General features: G+C 36.5%; 1 protein-coding gene and 1 non-coding gene across 2 annotated transcripts; both read left to right on the top strand.

The window, feature by feature from the left end:
• The first annotated feature begins 4,818 nt into the window (after positions 1–4,818).
• Positions 4,819–5,935, top strand: LOC116171418 (twist-related protein-like). Its single transcript, XM_031488253.1, has one exon. The coding sequence runs from the start codon at positions 4,921–4,923 to the stop codon at positions 5,716–5,718; it is 798 nt and encodes a 265-aa protein (XP_031344113.1). The 5' UTR covers positions 4,819–4,920; the 3' UTR covers positions 5,719–5,935.
• Positions 5,936–15,643: 9,708 nt separating this feature from the next.
• Positions 15,644–15,716, top strand: Trnaa-agc. The gene has a single exon. It is a non-coding gene; the product is annotated as a tRNA-Ala (tRNA).
• The last annotated feature ends 7,338 nt before the right edge of the window (positions 15,717–23,054 follow it).

Raw genomic sequence — 23,054 nt, 5'->3', positions numbered from 1 at the left:
TCCTAATGAGAAAAGTGATAAATTGAATATCTTAAAAAAGACGCCAGCCAAAGTAAATAGTATTGGAAAAATATTTTTTTAAATTAGGTACCTACCTACGAAGTACGAGCATATCGGTGACCATGGTGTGACTTCTTTCAGGATTATTGTCAGGAAACAAAAACGTTTTTTATTGAAACTGACCAGCTAGAAATTCCACAGTCCGTCGATTTGCAAGAATCATCGGGACAATTCTTGAAAAAGGTTGTTTAAGGGTTCCTCTACCTGTAAAAAAATCGAGAACGCTCTGGGAGTCACCCAGTTTGAAAGACAAAGCATCGTTTATGATTATGTGCGATCTTCTACTATTATTGTTTACTAAGAATGGAAATGGAAGAGTTTCTTTTTAGCGCAATTAAAAAAAATTTTAAAAACGTGCTCTTGTTTTCGTTTTATCCGGCCATTCCTTGATTCCTCCACTCGTTCGTTTGTCCGGACCCACTTCTGCGGTGGTCTTGAACTATTTTTAAAGGAATTGTCTTAAAGTTCTGGAATTTTTTGCAATAGGTAGCTTATAGCTTGAAGATGTGCCAGACGGCTTTCAAATTTTGTTCTCTTAGGGGAGGCCCCACCCCCCGCCCCATAAAGTATTTCCCGAAATGCTGATTCTGAAAGTATATCTCGCAAACGAAATGTCGGAGGACAGTACTCACAATGGCAAAATTGGTGTGGTTGAAACGAATATCTTGAAAAGGAAGTTTCGGAAGAGGGTAGATATTATACTGTTATTTTGTGTTAGTTACCTGTATACCTTGGTTTTATGGTAATTTCTGGTCGAGACCCCCGTCATGCCTTTTACGAGAGCACTGTTGTCGTTGAAAGCGGTGGTTAAATTCCTCCTAATTTTTAAATTTAAAATATGATATTCTCGTACAAATAACTTAGTGGCTTTATTATGGTACACAATGGACTGAAGATATTATCATGGACTATGCATTTTAACATTTCTTGGAATTCTACATGAGTTAAATGATTTTTCCTAATTATCTATGACGGCTATGCACTGTGTCCAAGATAAAGATGTAAAATTAGAGAATTGGACAAAACCCGAAAATTCCGATTACTTCCGAAGATATGCGAAAAAAATCAAAATTTGCCGATTTCGTTTTTTTTCTGATGTTATTTGAACAGATACAACAAATAAGAAAAAACCTTCTCACTTTTTGGAGCTCTACAAGACAACGGTGACAGATTTCCAAAACAACGTTTCGTTTCGGAGAAATCACCATCAATTTTATTTTTGTATATGGCCCGTAAAAAAAGTATACACTGTATTGAGTAGATTTTTTTTATAGCGAGCACAACGAGGGAGGTGTATACAGGGTGTACCTAAATATGATGTAAATACAGAAGGGGCTAAGTCTTTGGCTAATGAATGAGTCTGTCCGTCAGTGTACATGACAATTCTCGAACGGTTCCGAATTTTCCAATTATGTTTTCAGTATTATGTTTATTATTTTAAAAGATCAATAAAAATATTCGAAGCGAAAATGCTTTTTACACCGTCGATGAGTTTGAAGAAGTACCTATGTAAGTGCTCAAGGTTTTAAGTAATGTTATGTTATCTTTGTTAAGTTATGTCAATGTTTTCCTTCCCCCTTTCTTTTTTCTTCATTTCATATCCTAATACAATATTATATTGTCAACAGGAAACAATAAAGGTTAGTAATCACCGATGGAAGAACTGATTAAATTTACAGTGACCCACGAGCTCGTTTGCTATATTTGTTACAAGTTTATTTTATGACTAAAAGTTCATACAAACATAGGTCCCCTTCGTTACCGGTCTACAGCGTGTTATTATAGTTCTACCGTTCACTTTACAATTTAAACCTTGAATTTATAAACAAATATGCAAATACAAGATACAATATGCCAACTGTCAAAACTAATAAAAACAAGATATTATCCAAATACAGGGCCTACTGGGCCATTTTAAAAATTATACTTTCATTTAGCCAACTACCCAAAAATTGATTTTTATTTTTTTTCTCGATACTGGTTACAAATACGAAAAAAATACAAGAGACCAAACAGTTTCTAAAAAAACACAGGAAATCAATTTCTTGTTTCACAATCTACCAGTGGCGGACCGACAAAAAGTTCAGGGACGGAAAATGGAACATGACCTCTTAAAAAGTAACACCTGTAAATTCTCACTACCCTTAAGCGTGACTTATATTTCAATATATCAAAAACTGTAGGAGATATAAAGAAAAAACTTAAAAAAACACCCTAGTAGTAGATCGGTAAGAAATCGTTTTCGAATTTATGTATCACTTTTAGTCATAAAGTTTTTTATTCGTCTATTCTATTCATTTTCATATACTGTGCGATTTTTTCATTTTTCCCATAGGGATTTGCTAGTTAATTTGGGACCCCTATGCTATTCTACGTTCTAAAAAAGATAAAATAAGGATAACTAACTACAATCACACATATTTTCAATAAAAAATTTCAAATAGAAACCGAGAAAAACATATTGAATTGCGGCAGAAACATCCTCATCTTTTAAATAAGCCTTCATCCAGTGTCTTCTTTATCTTTAAATCATTGCCCTCCATGTTTATTTTCTGAGTCTGAGACTAAAAAAGGCGAATCCGCAAATAATTTGATCGTTGCACCATGCTCTTTATGTAACCCCATGTTAACCGCTAACCAGTACCATTCCAGCATCTGTTTTATATGGTACAAGCTTATCATGCACTTAAGAAAAAAGATGGATGTAGTCGTGTCGTCCAATAGTTGTTGGATCCACTAATAGAAGGCTGTCAGCAGAAATCGTTTGTTGCAAAATATCCACCGATATTGGAGTGTCCTTACGACCACATCAGTTGGAATTTGGTACCAAAGGCGGTGTTGAAGCTGGAATCCATTCTACCAGACGTTATTTTCAGTATCCTCATAATTCTGTTAGAGTACTAGATACTGAAAATCAAGTTTATGAATGCTTTTAATATGGTCGATTGAGGGGAAATGTTGCGAAAAGTTTTAGAAACTTTACCACAATACAAAATTCGTGGTATTACTATTTACTAATGAAACAAGATCCAGGAATTATTTAATTCAACGGATCGGCACAGCGATTCAAAGAGGAAATGCTGCATCTGTGTTAGGGACCTTACCATTTTCTACTGACTTTTTGGTTAAGATTTTTATGTTTTTAAATTAGCTTTGCAGTTTATGTTAATAGTGACTCGTATGTTGGTAAAAAATAAATAATTAAATATCAAAACGTTTTTCGTTGGTAAATTCAGCCAGTGTTGCAAATAAGAAAACGTGAAAAAACTCAATTTTGCAACTAAATTGTTAATAACCAAAAACTGACCCGGAATTCGGCCTGATACCCTCGAAACTCGGATTCGGCGACCCAGATAGGTACATATAAAATAAGTTCATGATACCGAGGGCCCCTCGTAAAAAAATTTTAAAAGTTTTTGGTACAAAGACCCGAAGTTCACCTAATAAATTTGAATGAGAAAACTCAGGACTTCAATTTCGTCCTCGTTCTTCTTGGAAGAGTATAAAATATATAGGATCCTTACTCACTTTTTGCTACGACAAACGCCCCTCTATCGACCCAACCCAACAAATGAGGTTGACAACCAAGTTGGCTGCCGGTGGGCCCCCTAACGAGGAAACAAACGATGAGTTTGTGAACACTGTTTAATCGAAAATTGCTTTTGCTATTCCACGAATGTAATTGAAAATGTAAAATGTTGATTTTGGGATAACATTAAAGTTAATGAAAAACTAAGGTCATTTTCATGGACCTGTCTAACTTGACATCGCTTTTCTCTATTGCGGAAAATGCCGTAAAATTAACAAATTTTGTCGGGATGTTATACGATTTGACTAATATTTCCGAATCGAAACGAGAACAAATTAATAGTATGTATCAAAAGCAAAATTAATTATTCCTTCGGTCATATAGTGAAGGGCCTACACCGCATTCACTAAAATCTCCTAAATAAACAAGTTACTACTAAAAAATACGCATAAAGGAGCTCTTCACAGTTTCCTGCCCCAATAAAAACTTCAAGGGCCCTGAACACGATAGGGTTGAGGGTAGCACCAGCACCCTTGGGCGCTGTGTGCTTGTTGTCGCAGATAGTTTTTACGTTTACCAATACCTATAATTATGTTAATTAATGTACAGTGCAAGTTTTATCTAGCCATTACCTATACCGAACAAAATATAACCTGGAACTATGCACTAATTTGACTGTGACCAGTTTAGTGATTTGACGCCAAATTTCGATACCCATCTCAGATGTAAAATAGTAAATTACTCTAAAAGTAAACATAGACAGAGAAATATTTTGTTTATAATTACAAGTCAAATCGTATTTATTTATTTTCTAAGAGCAGGCAATTCTGGCGATAATTACCTGAAGAATGTATAAGTAAAATTTAGAAGTGCATAAATTACTTTAATAATTTCCCACAGGTGACAGTCGGACCGATAAATTAGATCAGTAAAATGTTTTGTCAAAACGTTTAATTGATTTAACAAATTACGGAGATTTATTTTGCCAGAAATACATCTTCTACTCGCATAATTACGAGCGAGCCATTAACGAAAAAAATGGGATAGAAAACGCGTATTGAAAATAACGGAGTTCATTGAGTAGATTTTGAATGCGGGTGGAATAAAGATAGATAGTCGGATAGCTTTAAAGATGAGCCGACTCCATGTAAATGAGGGAACGGGTAGGGATCGAAAGTTACCTCTTATTGGTTAGGAAGATATTTAAGTTGTCTTTGCTTTTTCGTTGATTCCTGGATTTAGCGACATTATAGCCAGAACTGTGTGAAGTTGACGCGATGTTCTATTATTAAGTGTGTCGGTGTTTGTGAAAATTGTGTTTTCTTGCAATTATGTACGAGACGCGCAGTGATTCCTCCTCTCCCGTTTATCGCCAGCTATCACCGCAACAAAACGATCAGTATTCACCGATGCGACTGATGGATTTAACAAATTCCAGCGAAAAGTATTTCCCGATGAATTTTCCGCACGACCTCCCGCAGGTGCCGTACGAAGTTTTCAGTAGTTATCAGAGGAGTATCGCTGCAGGATACCACGCGCTGGACGCGAAGTTTTTTCAAGAAACCTATCAAAAAAGCGAGTACGAAGATGAAACGAGAAACGACTACGTCGCGGCACATTTTCAATCACAAGGCGACTACGTGGAAGCCGAAGACTACACACGAAGGCACATCAAAGTTGAAATCGAAGACGAGCCCATTGTTCCGGTACGCACAGTGGGCAGAAAACGCAAAACCAACCTCCTCGAGTCCGACGACGAGAATTCTTGCGGGAGTGTCACCAAGTCAAAGTCGCGCAGAAAAACGCCGCAAAGCTTCGAAGACATTCAAAATCAAAGGATAATGGCAAACGTTCGAGAAAGGCAACGGACACAAAGCCTAAACGAGGCCTTCGCGAGCTTACGAAAAAGCATACCAACCTTACCGTCGGACAAGCTTTCGAAAATCCAAACGTTGAAATTAGCCACGAGGTATATCGACTTCTTGTGCCACATTTTATCGACGTCCTCTCCAGAAACATCGAGTGATAACGACGTGATCGGAAACGTGTGCTCCTATACGGCCCATGAAAAACTTAGTCGCGCTTTTAGTGTATGGCGAATGGAAGGTGATTGGAATTCGAATACGTGATAAGTAGGTAGTTAAAAAATACCCGCGAAATAAGTTACCGTACAGTCAAAAATTTTCTCGGAATATTTTCTAATTATAGTTCGAAAATAACTTCCGCGACAAAGACTTTATTTTTACGTTCTGTGTAATTTTAATTCAGACATATAACGAGTTTCCGTTCCTTTAAAATCTGAGATGTTTATTTTTATTATTAGATTATTATACTTTGTTGAGTTTCGTTTTTCTCCAAATTTACTTGTAGGATAACTTAGTAGGGGGTCAGTATTTTTTTCAGCCAGTTGTGATCTTATTTTGTAAACATTTAATGTTAGAAGAAAAACTACTCTTAGATAAATCGACCAAAAAAGTGTATATATGATATGATGAGAACGACTTAAAACAGCTGCCGGTTTTTTAGTGTCGTGTATAAAAAATGTCCCCGCATCAAACGAAGGATATTTTAAATGTGCCATTCGTGTCTAAAGGCAGAATTATGACTTTTTTTTAATTAAGTACGACTGTCGCAACGTGTCACTTGTTCTTCTTCGGTGAAATATTGATTTTGTGTCGTTAATCTTAGTAATAGGTCCTTACGAGAAATTGTGTAAAAGATATCCAAACGATGGTTTTGTACTTTCCAATCTTTAGCATATAAAATCTTACGAAATTAGAAAATTTAGTTTAAGTTCATGTATTTATTTTTGTTGTCACAAATATATATTTTTATTACAATTGCAAGTTTTTATTACAAAGGTATTGGCGTATTGGCCATGTGTGATAAATGTGCCCGGAACGTGTAGATAAGGCGCTGCTATTCGAATAATTTATCTGAGATCCAACCATTGTATCACTATTTCCTAAAGCCATTGATGAATATAGGGAAATATGCTACATAACTTTTGTACTTTTGCAATTTGGACGATAAATATGGTTAATACAAAAAAATGAAATAAGTAAGTCGAAATCTACCCTCTGAAATTTTAATACAAACGTAATTTGTATGCATATTAAACGGAAAAGTGCTTTTTTTTAGGTATCTAGCATGAACAATTTCAAAATGTATTTTTTGTTGACATATTTGAAAGGTTTTTTTTTATTGTTTTATATAATATTAAGGTAATTAATTGGAAGCCCTCTTTGGCATTTAGTATTAATAATCATTTTTTTCTGAAACTATTTCGTCTCTAAAAATGGTGAAGAAAATGTGATTTTCCTCTCTAGTGAGCAAGTAAAAAACAATTGCTGCGTTAATCTTAATGATATAAAATACAAATACATAAGATTGAAACATACCCGTATCTAGATTGTCATGTGTCAAACTTCATTATTGCACACGATAACTTTTCAATTTTTATTGCAGTTTCAGAAAAAATTAAGTGTAAAACTTGAGGAGAAAGTGTTTTTCAACTCTCGTTCAATTCTCAACTTTGAACTCGAGTTGAAACACCACTTTCTCCTCTAGTTGTATAAATAACTATTTCTTGATTTTGAGTTATTCCAATTCAAAAGTGCCCATTTTAAGTCCACCCTGTAAGCAATAAATAGCCTGTTTAAGTTTTGAAACCAAACAAAAAATGTGCACTAAAAAATTACCAGATTGATTTCATTGTGAATTTTGCCTCCACATCACCCAAACTTCTCATGTATAATATGCACAACAGTAGTAAATACAGACATAACAACAGGCTAAAATCCCTAGATAAAGTTACTAGAATTGACAGTCAAACGGAGGAGAAAAGAGTTAGGGGCGATACTAAATCGCGACAGGCCAAAATCCCTTGGAAAGGTATTAAAACTGAACATCAAACAGAGGGAATTTTTTGATTACATGAAGCGTTGGCGCAAGGCATAAACGTTAACCCCCTCTTTGCTAAATTTTCGTCCAGATTCCCATTTGCATCTTTTTGGCTGTGGTGAGCCTACGTTTTATCGAGATTCGAGTACCATTTGCTCTTTCACACATACCTACTTTCCGAGGTTCTGTGCGTTTGTAAGGTCTTTTTTTCATTAAAAATACTTGCAGCTCATAATTGCGTGATTTCTGTCCGTTTGAGAGTTTGAGCTATCAGCAATCGCACCTGATAAAAAGCTGTGTTTTTTGTTAATTTAATAGGGTTCAACACGTAGGTAGGATAGGCAAAAAGAAAAAACGACTATCGAATAAGACTCCGTTTCTGCTCAAGCGCATCCCAACTTTATGAAGCGGCAGAGCAACTAGCCCAGCCAACCAAGCTCGCCACCTCAAACTAATTTCTACGAAAGGTTTGTCGACAGATTTTGGTTCACCTGGTCTCTGGTAACTACCAAACAAAATACCCAAGGCTTACCCCACGGGCTTCCTGAAATTTCAGGGCTTTATTTCAGGAATCTCTTGAAATCGCGTTTTATGTGAAATAGTGGTACTTGGGAGATCCGCCAAGTTTTGTCCAAATACACCGAATTGGTAGAAATTAACCTGGAAACCATAAGGTGATGCATTTATTTTGCTGGACACAATTATCACAGCATTATTTCAACCATAGCAAAACCGTAGCAAAACCTACTAATTCGATTAAACCAATCTGATCAATAATAAATTGGAAAAAACATGGCTGACATGAATCATTATGGCCACACTGCGTCTTTATACACTCACTGTACTATAAACTATAAATACAAAGACTGTACGAGTATAAAGACAGTGTGGCCATAATAATCCATGTCGACCAAAAACCATCGAGAAACCTTTCGTAGTTTGAGGTTTTGTCTTATTTTGTGAAACGTCTTTATTACTTGTTACAAATTAAAATAGAGACTTTTTGACCGATTTTCGACATTTAATTGTATGTATTCAATTTTGTAGGGATTTCGACGTAGTGTGCTTTCCTAAAATCAGGTTTATACACGAACTTATAAATTAAGATGGACTGCTAATCAAACAGTTGCATAGAGGTAGAAATGGCCCTAGCATGGGCACGCATATGATGTGCACGTTTTACTTATTTTCTAGGGGAATTTTCCTAGTGCTCAAGTTTTGAGACTATTGTAGCCTTGGAAAATGACATGTGTCACAGTAATTTATTTAGAAAACGTGAGATGAATGCTTGTTTATTAGTTGATTTGAATTTCGCGCCAAGTGAGTGCACATCATGGCTGCCTCCATGTAGGGGTCATTTGTCAATTCAGTATTTAGCAGTCCATCTTAATTTATAAGTGGGTCTATATCAGCTAGTAACTTTGTTTGTTGCGTATTTTGATGCTTAACAAAATGCCGTTTTAAAACTGAACAAATTCCGACTACTTTCGGAGATATCCTGAAAAAAACGAAATCTCACAAAATCGTTTTTATTTTTTACGAGTTATTTCAAAAGATATTTCAAAACAAATGAAACTTTATTATGCTCACTTTTTTCTAGGTTTAAATTTTAAGGCTGACATTTCGTCTTTGGTTAACCATCACCAACTTTGTTTTCTCTTATGGAAGCCATATTTTTACTTTTTGTGTTATTTATTTATTTCTGATTTCAAAAATGTAAATATCACTATTTTTTAATAAGAAATGGCGCTATTAATTCGTAAAAACCCAAGGAACTACCAACATACATACATTTCCCAAGACAAAGTTTGCCAGGCAAACAAGTAGATATTTAGATCATTAATTATTGCTCTTTTAAAACGTCAAAATGACAACTATGTTCCGGAGTGAGTATTGAAGCGTTAATAAAGCATGGTGGGTGGCGCTCAAGTATAATTTAAGTAGGCATGTTGAAGAAAGTATCGAAAATAAAGTGGAAACTTCAAACAGGATTTTCAGTTTTCATAATGCTAAACAATTTCCGCAAGTAGGTATCAGTCATTCACTCTAATTTGCCATCGACATTCGGAATAATATCAAGCAATAATTATTGTGATGTTTCTTGCGAAGTGTTACCTTTGCAAGCTACCTTTTCAGATAAGAAGAATTGTACACCAGGATCTCACGATACGTTGCAGCAGTCACCTTATATTTTCTAATAATAATTGCACGTTTAATTTTTGTGGTAAAGAATAAACATTTAAAAAACTCATGTGACATTTCATTTTTACAGTTTGATGGGAAAAAGTGCTGCTAAAGTGAAAAGTGGTAATTTTCTTTACGTTTTTGATGAAACAAGACGCATACCTAGTAGTGCAGCGGAGAGAGCCGCGAAATCGTTCAAAAAATTTTTTCGGAGTAGGAAGAATTGGGACCCACACCATTTTGTTCAGAAATGTTTGAACCTTCAGAATCTCGCTTTACGACATTTTCCCGTGGTCCTGACAAAAGTTATAGGCCGCTAAAGTTGAAATTTACTCATTTTCGCGCGCGCGACTAGACCACCGAAAGTATTTATTTTCTCAGCAACTAAGCGATATACATCAATAATTCCTTTTGTAAAATGAAAGTACATTTATAGCAGAATCTAAAGCATTCAATTTACCTACCTTGTTATGGACAGTTTTTAGAAAAATGACCGTCAACTTCCAAAATTCGTGTCGCAGATGAAAAGTGCGCACTTTGAACTCTCATAACTTTTTATTTCACGACATCGATTTCCAATATTTATAGCTCATTCGATGCTCCAAAGCATTGTGATTATTTTATTTTCTATAACATTACCGTGAATTTTTCATAATAAAAAAGTTACGGTCATTTAAGTAAAAACCTACCGACCTCGCCGAGTCGGTAATCGCGAGTGAGACGGAGAGGGAAGGATAGTCAGCAGCGTTCGCTAAACAAGGAGCGATGCGTACTTTACTAAGAAATTTCTCTCCGAATACCAAAACTAGCTATTTAGGCCGTTTAGTTTACAAATGCATTCCGTCGAGTTGCATTGTAAAATCTCAAACAATTCATTAACTCCATGTATCTCAGTTCTTTGGTGAAATATATAGGTACAAATAGGTACCTTTCCCTGTAAATTTTGTGGGTTACTCCACATCAGGTATCTCTTGTGCTGTGCTGTATATTGCAAGATCAGCAGTAACAACGGTATGATTTTGTCCCAAAGATTCAGGCTTGTTTTTTGATTTCACTAGACGATGGTTAGGATGGTATTGTAGCTCGCTGGTGGAGAATTCAAAAACGGCATAGGTATATTATATTGAATGGTAGATACCGGAACTTACTTAGGAGGATTATCAGCAGGTACTTAGGCTGTTAAAGTCAGTTATCTGGTCGTTATCTAGTGATAGGTAAACGAGGAATTTGGATTTCTTCTGTCGATGTATCTCGCTTTTGAAAAAAGACTGTGCGTTGAATTTTTTTCGTCTGTTTCCACAGAATATGGCCTACTTATTCTTATTCTGTGACTGTTTCCTCATTGATGTCGAAGTTGCTCGCTGTGATAAAATTATCATTTTTTATTTGACAAATTTTTGTGAAATGTAGGTAGACACCCTTAGCAGAACATGTAATATTGACGTTTACTGTACTTGTTATGCCACTGTCGGAGAACATTTTCTGACCCGAAAGACCAATTTGCAAATGAGTGTAACTTTTGTTTGAAAAATGACCTTAAAAAAAACTGTTCAATAATTTTGTTCCGTAAGTATGTACCTAGACAACAAACTTCGTGGAATTTTGTCAATTTTCGTTGTCCGGCCAAGAATTGCAGTGGAATTATTTTTTTCGAATTTTCAAAAACTAATTTCAGATTCAAAAACCACCAAATACCAAATTTCGTCGAAATCAACATTTTTTCGCACCCCTATTGAGGGGTGTGTCCTTTTGCGGTAGGAATTTTGAAAAATTATTTGCAAAACCGGAAAGGGCATACAGCAAAACCTATTCAAAGACTTACCACCAGTCTCTGTAACTGTTGCTGAGAAAAAAAGAAACTTTACCACTTTTTTGAGGGTGGCTCCTAAACGAATACATGGATTTTTTTTTTTTTGGTGTTTGGATCCATCGTTCCTCGAAATGGGGGTTGAAATATATTGTGTGATCAAAACTCTCTAAACCTTCCCCATATAGTTTTTATTCGTTGAAGTTTTTAAAAATAAAAGCGACTATAGCTTCGGCGTACTGCCATCATCAGGCGATGTGAAATTTAACAGGAAAACGGTAAGTTACAAACGTTGAAGACGAATAAGACGAACATGTTGTTTTTTAATTATTAACTGGCCGAAGCCAAGTGAAAAAACCTGAAGGGTGGTTAAACCGGAAAGGTTGTCCTAAGTTTCAAAACGAATTATTATCAAGCCTTGTAAAGACAACCAACCGGAGGGTTGAATTATTACATTAAAAGTTGAAAGTTGAATTTAACACATTTCAAAAGAACCGGGGGGGAAAAAATAAACTCATAAAAGTTTTGAAACTATTGAGATGACTACATATTTAAATTATTTAAGTTAAGTTTAAATTCGAGATCATGCAGATGGCATGTCTAGAAATGATTGACCACCAGGTTTACCTATCACTAGATAACGACCAGATAACTGACTTTAACAGCCTAAGTACCTGCTGATAATCCTCTTAAGTAAGTTCCGGTATCTACCATTCAATATAATATACCTATGCCGTTTTTGAATTCTCCACCAGCGAGCTACAATACCATCCTAAGTGGGCGTTCACAACGGCGCACCGCACATCGCACTGCACTTAGCATCGTACATAGCATCGACCGGTCGAGGCGAATAAAAGCATACATTTAAATGCACATGTTCATACGAAGCATCGCACATAGCATCGCACATCGCACGCCCAATGTTGGAGGCGATGGTACCATGCTATGTTAAATGAGCTTAGTATTTTGCATAGCATCGTATGGGTTGCACGAATATGATGGACAAGGAAAAGTTAATAACTTTAGTATTCTCAAGAGAGGGTATATGGAATAAGCGTCATAAACATCATCATAATAGCTTTATGGGATGAACAGTATCCTTTCTCACATTTTCAATGTACCACAAGTGCAATGGATTATTCAGAAGAATTAATTCTTCATCTGAAGAAGATTCGGTATAATTCGCCATGATACACGCGAGACGTTTCGAGCAAAACTATCGAGGCGATGCTCCAAACTTCTTTGCAGTGCCCCAACGTGAACATATCCATACCAAGCTAAGTGCGATGCTAAGTGCGATGCTATGTGCGATGCTAGGTGCGATGCTAAGTGCAGTGCGATGTGCGGTGCGCCGTTGTGTACGCGCACTAACCATCGTCTAGTGAAATAAAAAATTATCAAAGTCCTCGTTTGAGATCGAAGGGACTTCAGCGCATTTTTGTGTGGCAGATCAGTATTCTATTAGCCACTTTCGATTCAACCATCAATAACAGATCTTGTCGAAGGCTACTACATTCACTAACCGCTTCCCACTTTCCTCGTGCACCCGCAATTCGCTTTTAAAGATTTGACTCCACCATCAGGAAGATCGTGTCGGGGGCTACCACATTCCCTTTGACGGTACCCCTTCCGACGTCCCGTTCACCCGCAATTCGCGTTTGAAGATTTGACTCCACCATCAGGAAGATCGTGTCGGGGGCTACCACATTTCCGTTGACGGTACCCCCTTCCGACGTCCCGTTCGCCGCAATTCGCGATTGAAGATTTGACACCACCATCAGTGAGATCGTGTCGCGGGCTACCACATTCCCTTTTACGGTACCCACTTCCGACGTCCCGTTCACCCGCAATTCGCGTTTGAAGATTTGACTCCACCATCAGGAAGATCGTGTCGGGGGCTACCACATTCCCTTTGACGGTACCTCCTTCCGACGTCCCGTTCACCAGCAATTCGCGTTTGAAGATTTGATCCACCATCAGTGAGATCGTGTCGCGGGCTACCACATTCCCTTTTACGGTACCCACTTCCGACGTCCCGTTCACCCGCAATTCGCGTTTGAAGATTTGACTCCACCATCAGGAAGATCGTGTCGGGGGCTACCACATTCCCTTTGACGGTACCTCCTTCCGACGTCCCGTTCACCCGCAATTCGCGTTTGAAGATTTGACTCCACCATCAGGAAGATCGTGTCGGGGGCTACCACATTCCTTTGACGGTACCCCCTTCCGACGTCCCGTTCACCCGCAATTCGCGTTGAAGATTTGACTCCACCATCAGGAGATCGTGTCGGGGCTACCACATTCCCTTTTACGGTACCCCCTTCCGACGTCCCGTTCACCCGCAATTCGCGTTTGAAGATTTGACTCCACCATCAGGAAGATCGTGTCGGGGGCTACCACATTCCCTTTGACGGTACCCCCTTCCGACGTCCCGTTCACCCGCAATTCGCGTTTGAAGATTTGACTCCACCATCAGTGAGATCGTGTCGCGGGCTACCACATTCTCTTTTACGGTACCCACTTCCGACGTCCCGTTCACTCGCAATTCACTTCTATTGGCGACACGAGAAAGAGAGACAGCGATTCGAGATTCACGAAACGTTAAACCGCGTGAGTTCGCAACGGAAGGTAAAAGGCGCCTGACTACTTCTCGAAGACGCGCGCGCGCCTCGCAAAAGGTCGTTAATTTCGCCCCTATGACAAAAAACAAAATTCCGCCACGCAGGAGTTGTGCGCGTTTACAACATCTTTCCGACGACACCAATTTCAAAAGAATCGGACCAAAACTGTAGTAGAAGATAGGAAAAAACTGAAAAACCTTCACGTTAGTATACTACGCTCGAGGATGACGCCCAGATGTCGCCAACCCCACATCATGTAGCCATGTCCCTAAGGTTGACAAATTTCACGGCCCTGTAGATACACGTACACCCGTTGCCTTTCTACAAGAGTTCTTCTACGCGCCCACATTTGCTGCCAGCCAGCCAGCCAGCCAGCCAGCCAAAGTGAGATTAAAAGCTACTTTTTACAAAAAAAATTTTTTGCAAAAATGCGCTAAAAAACAAGCCTGAATCTTTGGGACAAAATCATACCGTTGTTACTGCTGATCTTGCAATATACAGCACAGCACAAGAGATACCTGATGTGGAGTAACCCCCAAAATTTACAGGGAAAGGTACCTATTTGTACCTATATATTTCACCAAAGAACTGAGATACATGGAGTTAATGAATTGTTTGAGATTTTACAATGCAACTCGGCGGAATGCATTTGTAAACTAAACGGCCTAAATAGCTAGTTTTGGTATTCGGAGAGAAATTTCTTAGTAAAGTACGCATCGCTCCTTGTTTAGCGAACGCTGCTGACTATCCTTCCCTCTCCGTCTCACTCGCGATTACCGACTCGGCGAGGTCGGTAGGTTTTTACTTAAATGACCGTAACTTTTTTATTATGAAAAATTCACGGTAATGTTATAGAAAATAAAATAATCACAATGCTTTGGAGCATCGAATGAGCTATAAATATTGGAAATCGATATCGTGAAATAAAAAGTTATGAGAGTTCAAAGTGCGCACTTTTCATCTGCTACACGAATTTTGGAAGTTGACGGTCATTTTTCTAAAAACTGTGCATAACAAGGTAGGTAAATATGAATGCTTTAGATTCTGCTATAAATGTACTTTCATTTTACAAAAGGAATTATTGATGTATATCGCTTAGTTGCTGAGAAAATAAATACTTTCGGTGGTCTAGTCGCGCGCGCGAAAATGAGTAAATTTCAACTTTAGCGGCCTATAACTTTTGTCAGGACCACGGGAAAATGTCGTAAAGCGAGATTCTGAAGGTTCAAACATTTCTGAACAAAATGGTGTGGGTCCCAATTCTTTCTACTCCGAAAAAAAAAACTACCTCAAATAAGCGAGTTAGCGCCGGCTCTCCGCTGCACTATAGGTACCTACACGAAAAACAGTTTTTTTACTTGGTGCACTTTTTTTTGCTCTATAATTAATAATAATTAAAATATAATATTAATAATTATTTTATACATAAAATTAATAGTAATATTAAACTATAACTAATTACTAATAATAATTAATAAATATTGATCAAGATGAAATAAATTCCACCTTAAATTCTAATCTCTGTTCGGGACCACCACAGGGGGTGTAGCTCAGATGGTAGAGCGCTCGCTTAGCATGCGAGAGGTACCGGGATCGATGCCCGGCACCTCCAAAATCATTTTTTTACAATTAAATAAAAGTAGTAAATAAAAACTCGTTATTCAATGATAATAGACTGCAATTAAACCGTCAAATAGGTGGCAATTTTATTAAGGATCCGCAGATCCTTTGTAGTCTTGTGTGGTTGTCCGTCCTTTTGTCCGCCCGTTCGTCTGTGTGCGCTATAATAACTCGAGTGAATCGGAAACAGGAAAAACTGTGGGCTCAAATCAACATATTTAATTCCCTAGTCCTTGGTCATGTACAGAGTTCGGACTTTCGCTAGATTATTCCCTGTATGACTCTTAGATGTGCAACAATTAAATATAACTCTTCTTTGTGATCTAGGCCAAAGGCAAAATGTACCCAAAATTATTCTGTACCTACACATGACGAGCTGTAAAAGCTTTCAAACGCATTAAAGGGCGCCGAAAGAGTACATCACATGCAGATTTGGTAACCGCGTGTAGGTATTTGATTCAAAGATGTTACCTATATTCTTTTTTTGAGACCACATGTATTTTGATCAAGACATGCCAAAATCAATATTCATTCACCAAGATCGTTGGGGAAAAAACTAAGAACATTTTTTGTAGCCTAAGACGTGATTTTGAGGCATTTTTATCGACCATATGTATTTTTTTTAAAATTACCTACTAATTTATTAAAAGTCACTTAAATTGAAAAATGACAGCCATAAATGGGATATTATAAAAATAACTTAAAAAATAAATGTAAAGATAAATGTGGATTATTATGGGATAATAATAATAATAATCGTAATTCTTGCACCGTGATCGTTTGGAAAAAGACCAGGAGCATAATCGTTCGAAATACTTAATGGTTTTGTGTCGTTCAATGTCCACCCTTCTGTTCGTACGACACTGCAACACGTCTTAAAATCGTTCTACATAGTTCCAAATTTTATATTATTTATGACCTATATGGATGGAAGTTTAAAATAAATGGTCGTTAAAAAAGTGATGGTAATGCTGAGGATCCTTCGATATTCCGTTGTATAGGTTTATTTGTCTATATTTTTATATATTATATTATTATTAACATTATGTGTACAACATTTTTTTTTGTACAGGATATGAGTATCATATTATGAAACTCAAGTTTCCAAATAGGCGTAAACAAAAGAATGGAAACAATGAAAGGTTCCAAATTAATACTTTAAAATTAACGACTACAATGCTCAAATTACATGACCCTTCTCTTATTTACATTTGTCCGTGAAAAAATAATGAAAGCTCCCGCCGAGGCTCCCGCTGTTACTTAGTAAATCGGTAGGAACTTTACTTTCGAGCATTCTTTTGTTTTTAGCGCACTTTTGAAAATTTCAATAGTAATTTTTTAATTTTCGATTACGAATCCGTACATACTATTGTGTCGTATTTAATAAATTCAGAAACAGTAAAAATTTAAAAATTAAAAACTGTGGCGTTTAAAAATCGGGAATGCCATGGAATTATGAAATCAAACAAAAGCGCCTGCATTTGCCATTAGTTAGCTTTGTTTGATCTCAAACTGCCATGGCACCAGTTGTTATTTATCCAATTTCAGATTTCTTGATTTCAAAGTTCAACAAATTAAAAGCTATAGTAATAGTATTCATAGACTTTATCTCTGAAATAATTAGAGAAGCCAATAATCAGAAATGAAAAAATTACCATTTAAAATTCCCATTGTGCGTTGCTCAAGTCACCACCCGGTATATTCACTTTGGCTGTTCGGTCAGTTGGTCGGTCGGTCGGTCGGTCGGCTGCTAAGATTTTTATATAACTCTCGAAAAATGCTTTATTTCGAAACTGCTGCTTTTCCGGGCATCTACCAAATGCCGGAAATTCAGTATAGCAACGCTGCACAACATTGGATTTCGAAAACATTTTTAGGAATAATACCTATACAAAATGGTGCATTGAAAACGAAACGATACGTTCGAAAATGCCAATTTTAGATGTGTAAACTGTGGTAAGTGTAAAAAAACTTTTCAAAATCATATAAATTACATTATGAAGACAAAAAGGGTTACGAAAAATAAAAGGTTTTAGCACTTAAAACGAACTTTCCGGTTTCGAACGTTCTCCAAACAGTCAAGTGCGGGAGAGATACTTTCCGATTCCGTTAGGAACATATTTGTTTACGCCAACGTAGAAAGTGTAAAAGTTGGATGGAAATTTTAAGGCAAAGTGTACACATAAAACACATTATAGAGGACTTTAAAACAATGAATTTCTTGCCGTGGCAAAAATACTAAATGGCGACGAAACGAGACGTCAAGCTTAGCATGAGTTATTCCAACAAGAATTGAAATGGAATAGTTTAGTATTCCAGATTATAAATCTACAAAACAGTCTATATACTATGAACCACGTATACTTAGATATGGCCCATAAAATCGAGTGGTAAAATCTTGAATAACTTGAAAACCTTTGATGCTGGGTATAAAGAAATGTTGAAGTAAACGATGTAGATTTTCGTGTAGATTTCGAAAATGCAATAAAATACAGGATGTTCATTTAAAATAAGAAAATTGCTATCCACATCCGGTCAAACCGGAAGTGAAACGCTCATGATAATCTTTTCTTTGGATAGATCATGAATAACTATGTTGATATGCAAATTTTCAGAACTAAATGATCAATCAGAGCTTGAGTAGTTGTACGTATAACGGTTTGCGTGAAACAGCCTGTATATACTCGTCATACGCTTAGTTCTCACCTTCCCTTAAAGTTGAAAAAGTGTTGATGAACTAATTTTGCGAGATTTTTAATTAATTTAAGCTCTTGAAATTTTCACAATAGAAGCCATTGGAAAATGATTCTATTACACCACTTATTTAATCAATCTGAGTAAATTAAAAAGTCCGAAAATAAGTACTGAAAAGACTCATTAGCTCTCGGAGTCAAAGGTCCGTCCAAAGTCTAGAAAATCAGCTGCTAGTGTAATTTTTGACGAAAAACCATTAATAATTGTTGCTTTCCAGTGACCGCACGCGCAGCAATCTTTTATACATGTTTTGGACGTCTAGCAGAAATTGAGTTAATTTGAAAGCTGTTGTCATACTGATCCTTACTTTAGAAAATAAAATAGATACAACACATTAACCAACCTAAATCATCGTTTCGCAATTGGGAAGTTGTACACTTAGTTAATTTACAATTTCTCAAAATATAATAATTATAACATCCCTTTGATGTCCAAATTAAACGCAAAGTTATACTATTTGCAAGTAATAAAAACGTAATAAATTATATTTGACATTGCACTACAACACTCAAGTTAAAATTGATATTCCCCATATTATTTTGAAAGCTTTTTCAAATACTTATCCTTTCATTATTAACGATCTTACCGAAATTAATGCATCAGCCTCACCAAAATTAGGTCGTCCTGTTTTTCTTCCTTCATATTTTGGTAAATCTTAATTTATAGATCCCGAGTTAAGAAAATTAAGGGCGTTTAAATTTAAAAATAATTTTCTACTAGCAGTTTTTGATTACCGTATCGTTTTCCACAATTGTCCTGTCTTTAGTTACGAATATCAAATTCTACTGGAATAAAAAAAGATTATTTCAAAATAATAAGTGTTTATTGTAATGCTTTTTGATAGGCAACATTGTTAGTTTTGTTTTTTGGCGCGTACATAAATAACGTTGAAGGTTTTCAGACACACTAATGACTTCCTTTGCGATTCAATAATCGACATTTCTCTTTCAAATTGTGACTTGGATGAAGATGTTCATTAAGTAAATCACCGCATGCCATTAAAAAATCGTGGCTGGTTTATGTTCCGCAACATAGGTAATGTATCGAACTAATTTTTAATTGCAGATTATGTGGTGGTAATCCCGAATTTGAGCAATTCCAGCGAATTTAAAAATTCTGTTGAATGGTTGACATCATCAACGGAATCAACGGGTCGTCAATTCGTCAATATTGTGGTGAACACTTGTTTTAGTTTTTCTTTCCGTAAGAAGTGTCAGAAAACTGAAAAAAAAGATATTAAGAATCACATACGATTTTCAGGAGGGGAATTTTTCGATGTAATGCTATCTGTAAATTGAAATTCAAAATACGTAGTAAACACGGGTTATTAGGTTATTCAAAACACAACTTCATTACATCACCTAATTCTCGAGATATTCGAATACAAATTTGCACACATGCATCTAGCAAAAACTTTAATCTTCACTTTGTGAGTACCTACTTTGTGTCGACCCTTCGTTCTCCAAAATATATCATAATATATTATATATAAACAAAGGTAAAGATTTAAAGAACTAAATGTCGCCGTGACCGTTGTTATTGTTAGTCAATGCCTATAGCAAAGGAAAACTGGCGTTGCGTTCCGTATCCGAATCAAATGAAACGGGGAACAATTATTCAAAAATTAATTAGGTTAGAGGCACTAAATTTGTCACACTACTTCTGTGTTTCGAAAAGAAATAATAAACAATGATCCGCTTCTGTCTAGTCTTATAACTTTATAAGCGTTAAACAGATGGCCATATTCTGAGGTAATGTTTAAATTAAAATTAATGTTTACGGCAATGCTTAATTTTTTCGTTAATTTTGTGGTGTTCTGCTTCTGTTTGTAACTTTTTATTCGCTTTTTTTGGGAAGGTATGAATGACAAGTAAAATTAACTGTCCGATAAGTTTCAACGAGATAAGAAAATCCGCCTGCTTTTAATGATTAATCCTTAATACGAGGATAATTACAATGTAATTATAAGTTTTAAGTTCTTAGTGAGAATTCTTGAATGTAATTTTTAATTGTTTGGAGATCAATTATAGTTGAAACTAAATGTTTTTACTTTCGGAATTTTCAGTAGATATTAGAATTCCGTTTTATGATTCATGCTTTTTCTTTTAAAACAATAAACTAACAATCAAGGAATGTGTAGGACAATAGCTTCTTTGTATTGTACCCATTTAAGTAGCGGCAAATACGATTGTACGTCATGTGTTACGAAGATCTGGATTTGTGAAAGGTAAATATATTGCCCCAATATATGTATACAACTATTTGAATTTAAAAATAAGGGTACAGATAAATCCTTTTGTTTATTAGCCGACTACTATAAAATGTGCAAAACGAGACCTTGAACAGTTTGTTGCCTTGAACTGAAAAGCATTCGCTGAAATTGACCAATTGTTTGAACTATTATTATTATTTGAACTAATATTTTGAATGTAGAAAAATATGCCGTTTTTATGAAAAAAAAGGGTTGCAGTTTGGTAATTAAAAATTGACTTCCGGAAGATTCGCCTTCGAGAATTTTTCCCCCGGCATTTTCTCTCCCGCAGGTATAATATCACCCAGAACTTGCCCCAACTCGACCGCAAAGGTTAAGAAAATTCACCCCTGGATATGCACTGAATTCTGCAGCCACTCTGTATTTTGTGACCAAATTAAAATTCGTTCCAATGAATTTGCCCTCAAGAAACTCCACTTCGTCTCCATTAACTTTCCTCTGAAATATCCATTCCTGGAGATTCGCCACCTAAGGTTTCACTTCCAGAATTTCCACCCCAAACTTACTCCAAGGAATAGAGGCCTCAATCTCCACAAGGAAACTCGGGCCTCGCTTCATTTAATTCTAGAATTCCATTCTGACGGACAGTTGCACAAAAAAATCCAGGATCATTGTTTAATCCTAGTATCATTGAGTAATTCCCTAATCCTTCACTCAACGCTAGTATTAAGACATTTGATTGGCTTTATGCTGCGTATGCAGCCAATCAAATGCCAAAATTCTTGTTTAAGCTCAGATTTGGCAAATAATGTAGGATTATGATTATAATTCGCTTTCCTGCAACCGGCCGTGATTCTGTGACAAACCCACCTTTTTCTTGCGGACGTAACTTTCAGTGGTGAATCTCCAGGAGGGATTCTTTCGAATCTAATACTTAGCCGCACCTTACGGTTAGGAGAATTTACCTGAAAGAAAGTTTTCTTGAGGATGGATATAGTAGGAGACTAGGAGGTAGTCTCCGGTTAGCGAATCCGGTCCTGTAACAAAAGGAAAACCACGCACCTAAACTCAGTGGTAGCTTGGTAATCTAATTACTCCCCTGTAAGTCCAAGATCGAAAACATATGCACTCGGTGTAGCAATCTGAAGGATACTACCCGCAGAACATATCAAGGCAATAAATGTTTCGGGTAAATCCATCTGTTCGGATGCTTATCTCATGGCCCAATTATCCTGATGGTCACTATAATCAATACAATGACTGCAATCTCCCTAATAAGATAAACGTAGGTATGGCGCCCAATTAAATTGAGATCTTCGCCCGGAAACACTCTGGAGGGTTTAACCCCCTCGAGCTGGGATGGTTATGTTCAGCAGGAAATATCCAGCGGGAACCCTCTACAAATGCTAAATGAACTGTCCGTCTTAAAATCTCAAACACACATACCTCTAAGTTAATGAGAGGGCGAAGAAACCAACCAATACGAATACGATGATAACAATAATTAATTTACGTCGGCTCCATAGTCAGAGAAGAAAATGCACCAAAACATAACGAAAGCAATGGCGGATCACTTACGTGTAAAATTCCCATATTCAATATTCAATAACGAGATAAGTGCAAATCGAAACAAATTCAATTTCGAAATCGCAATTAAAGGTGAATCGACAAAGATAGAACAACTTCTTAATTAAAAGTTCAATCCAACTTAAAACGAATTTACACGGCATTAGCTTTCGAGCAACGTGCCGAACGAACACTTAAACGGAAATGGAAGTTTTTGCCCCGTCATTTCTGCGTCGAAATCTGCGTTGTTAAATTCCATCAATAGATGGAGCCATTTATCAAATTGTTTCAAATGTTACGGCAGTTCTTCAAGAAGTAATAGGGTTCGATTAAACACAAAATTAATAAAATAACATTTATTCGGGCGACACACAAATTGACCAAGCTGAAAGAAAGAAAGGCTTTCAGGGCCTGTTTACAAATCCCACGCATGCAAGCAACTCTTTAAATTTCTCGCGAACTTTATTAACCCACCACTATCACAATTACTTAAACTCCCTTCTCCAAATCTTCATTAGGATAACGGGGGTCTGCGTCTCCAAACCCAAACAGGGCTGACTGTGCAGGAAAAAAGGATGCAACGTGCACACTCTCGGACCACCACCAAAAAAAGTTTCCTTTTCCGTTATGTTCTCGTATTTAAAGGATCTCCTCTCTCTTTCTTTAAGATTTCGTAAACAAACAGCCAATCCAAACCAAATTTAATTAATTCCAGCTTCAAAATAAACTGGACACCTGTTGTTTTCTAAAGGGCGATAACACTTCCTTATCTTAAAATTTTATTAATTTCGCAGCAAT

This window comes from Photinus pyralis, unplaced genomic scaffold (assembly GCF_008802855.1).
Source record: "Photinus pyralis isolate 1611_PpyrPB1 unplaced genomic scaffold, Ppyr1.3 Ppyr1.4_LG5, whole genome shotgun sequence".
NCBI lineage: Eukaryota > Metazoa > Arthropoda > Insecta > Coleoptera > Lampyridae > Photinus > Photinus pyralis.
The sequence above is the reverse complement of the archived record's forward strand: the minus strand, read 5'-3'. Positions and strand labels throughout refer to the sequence as shown.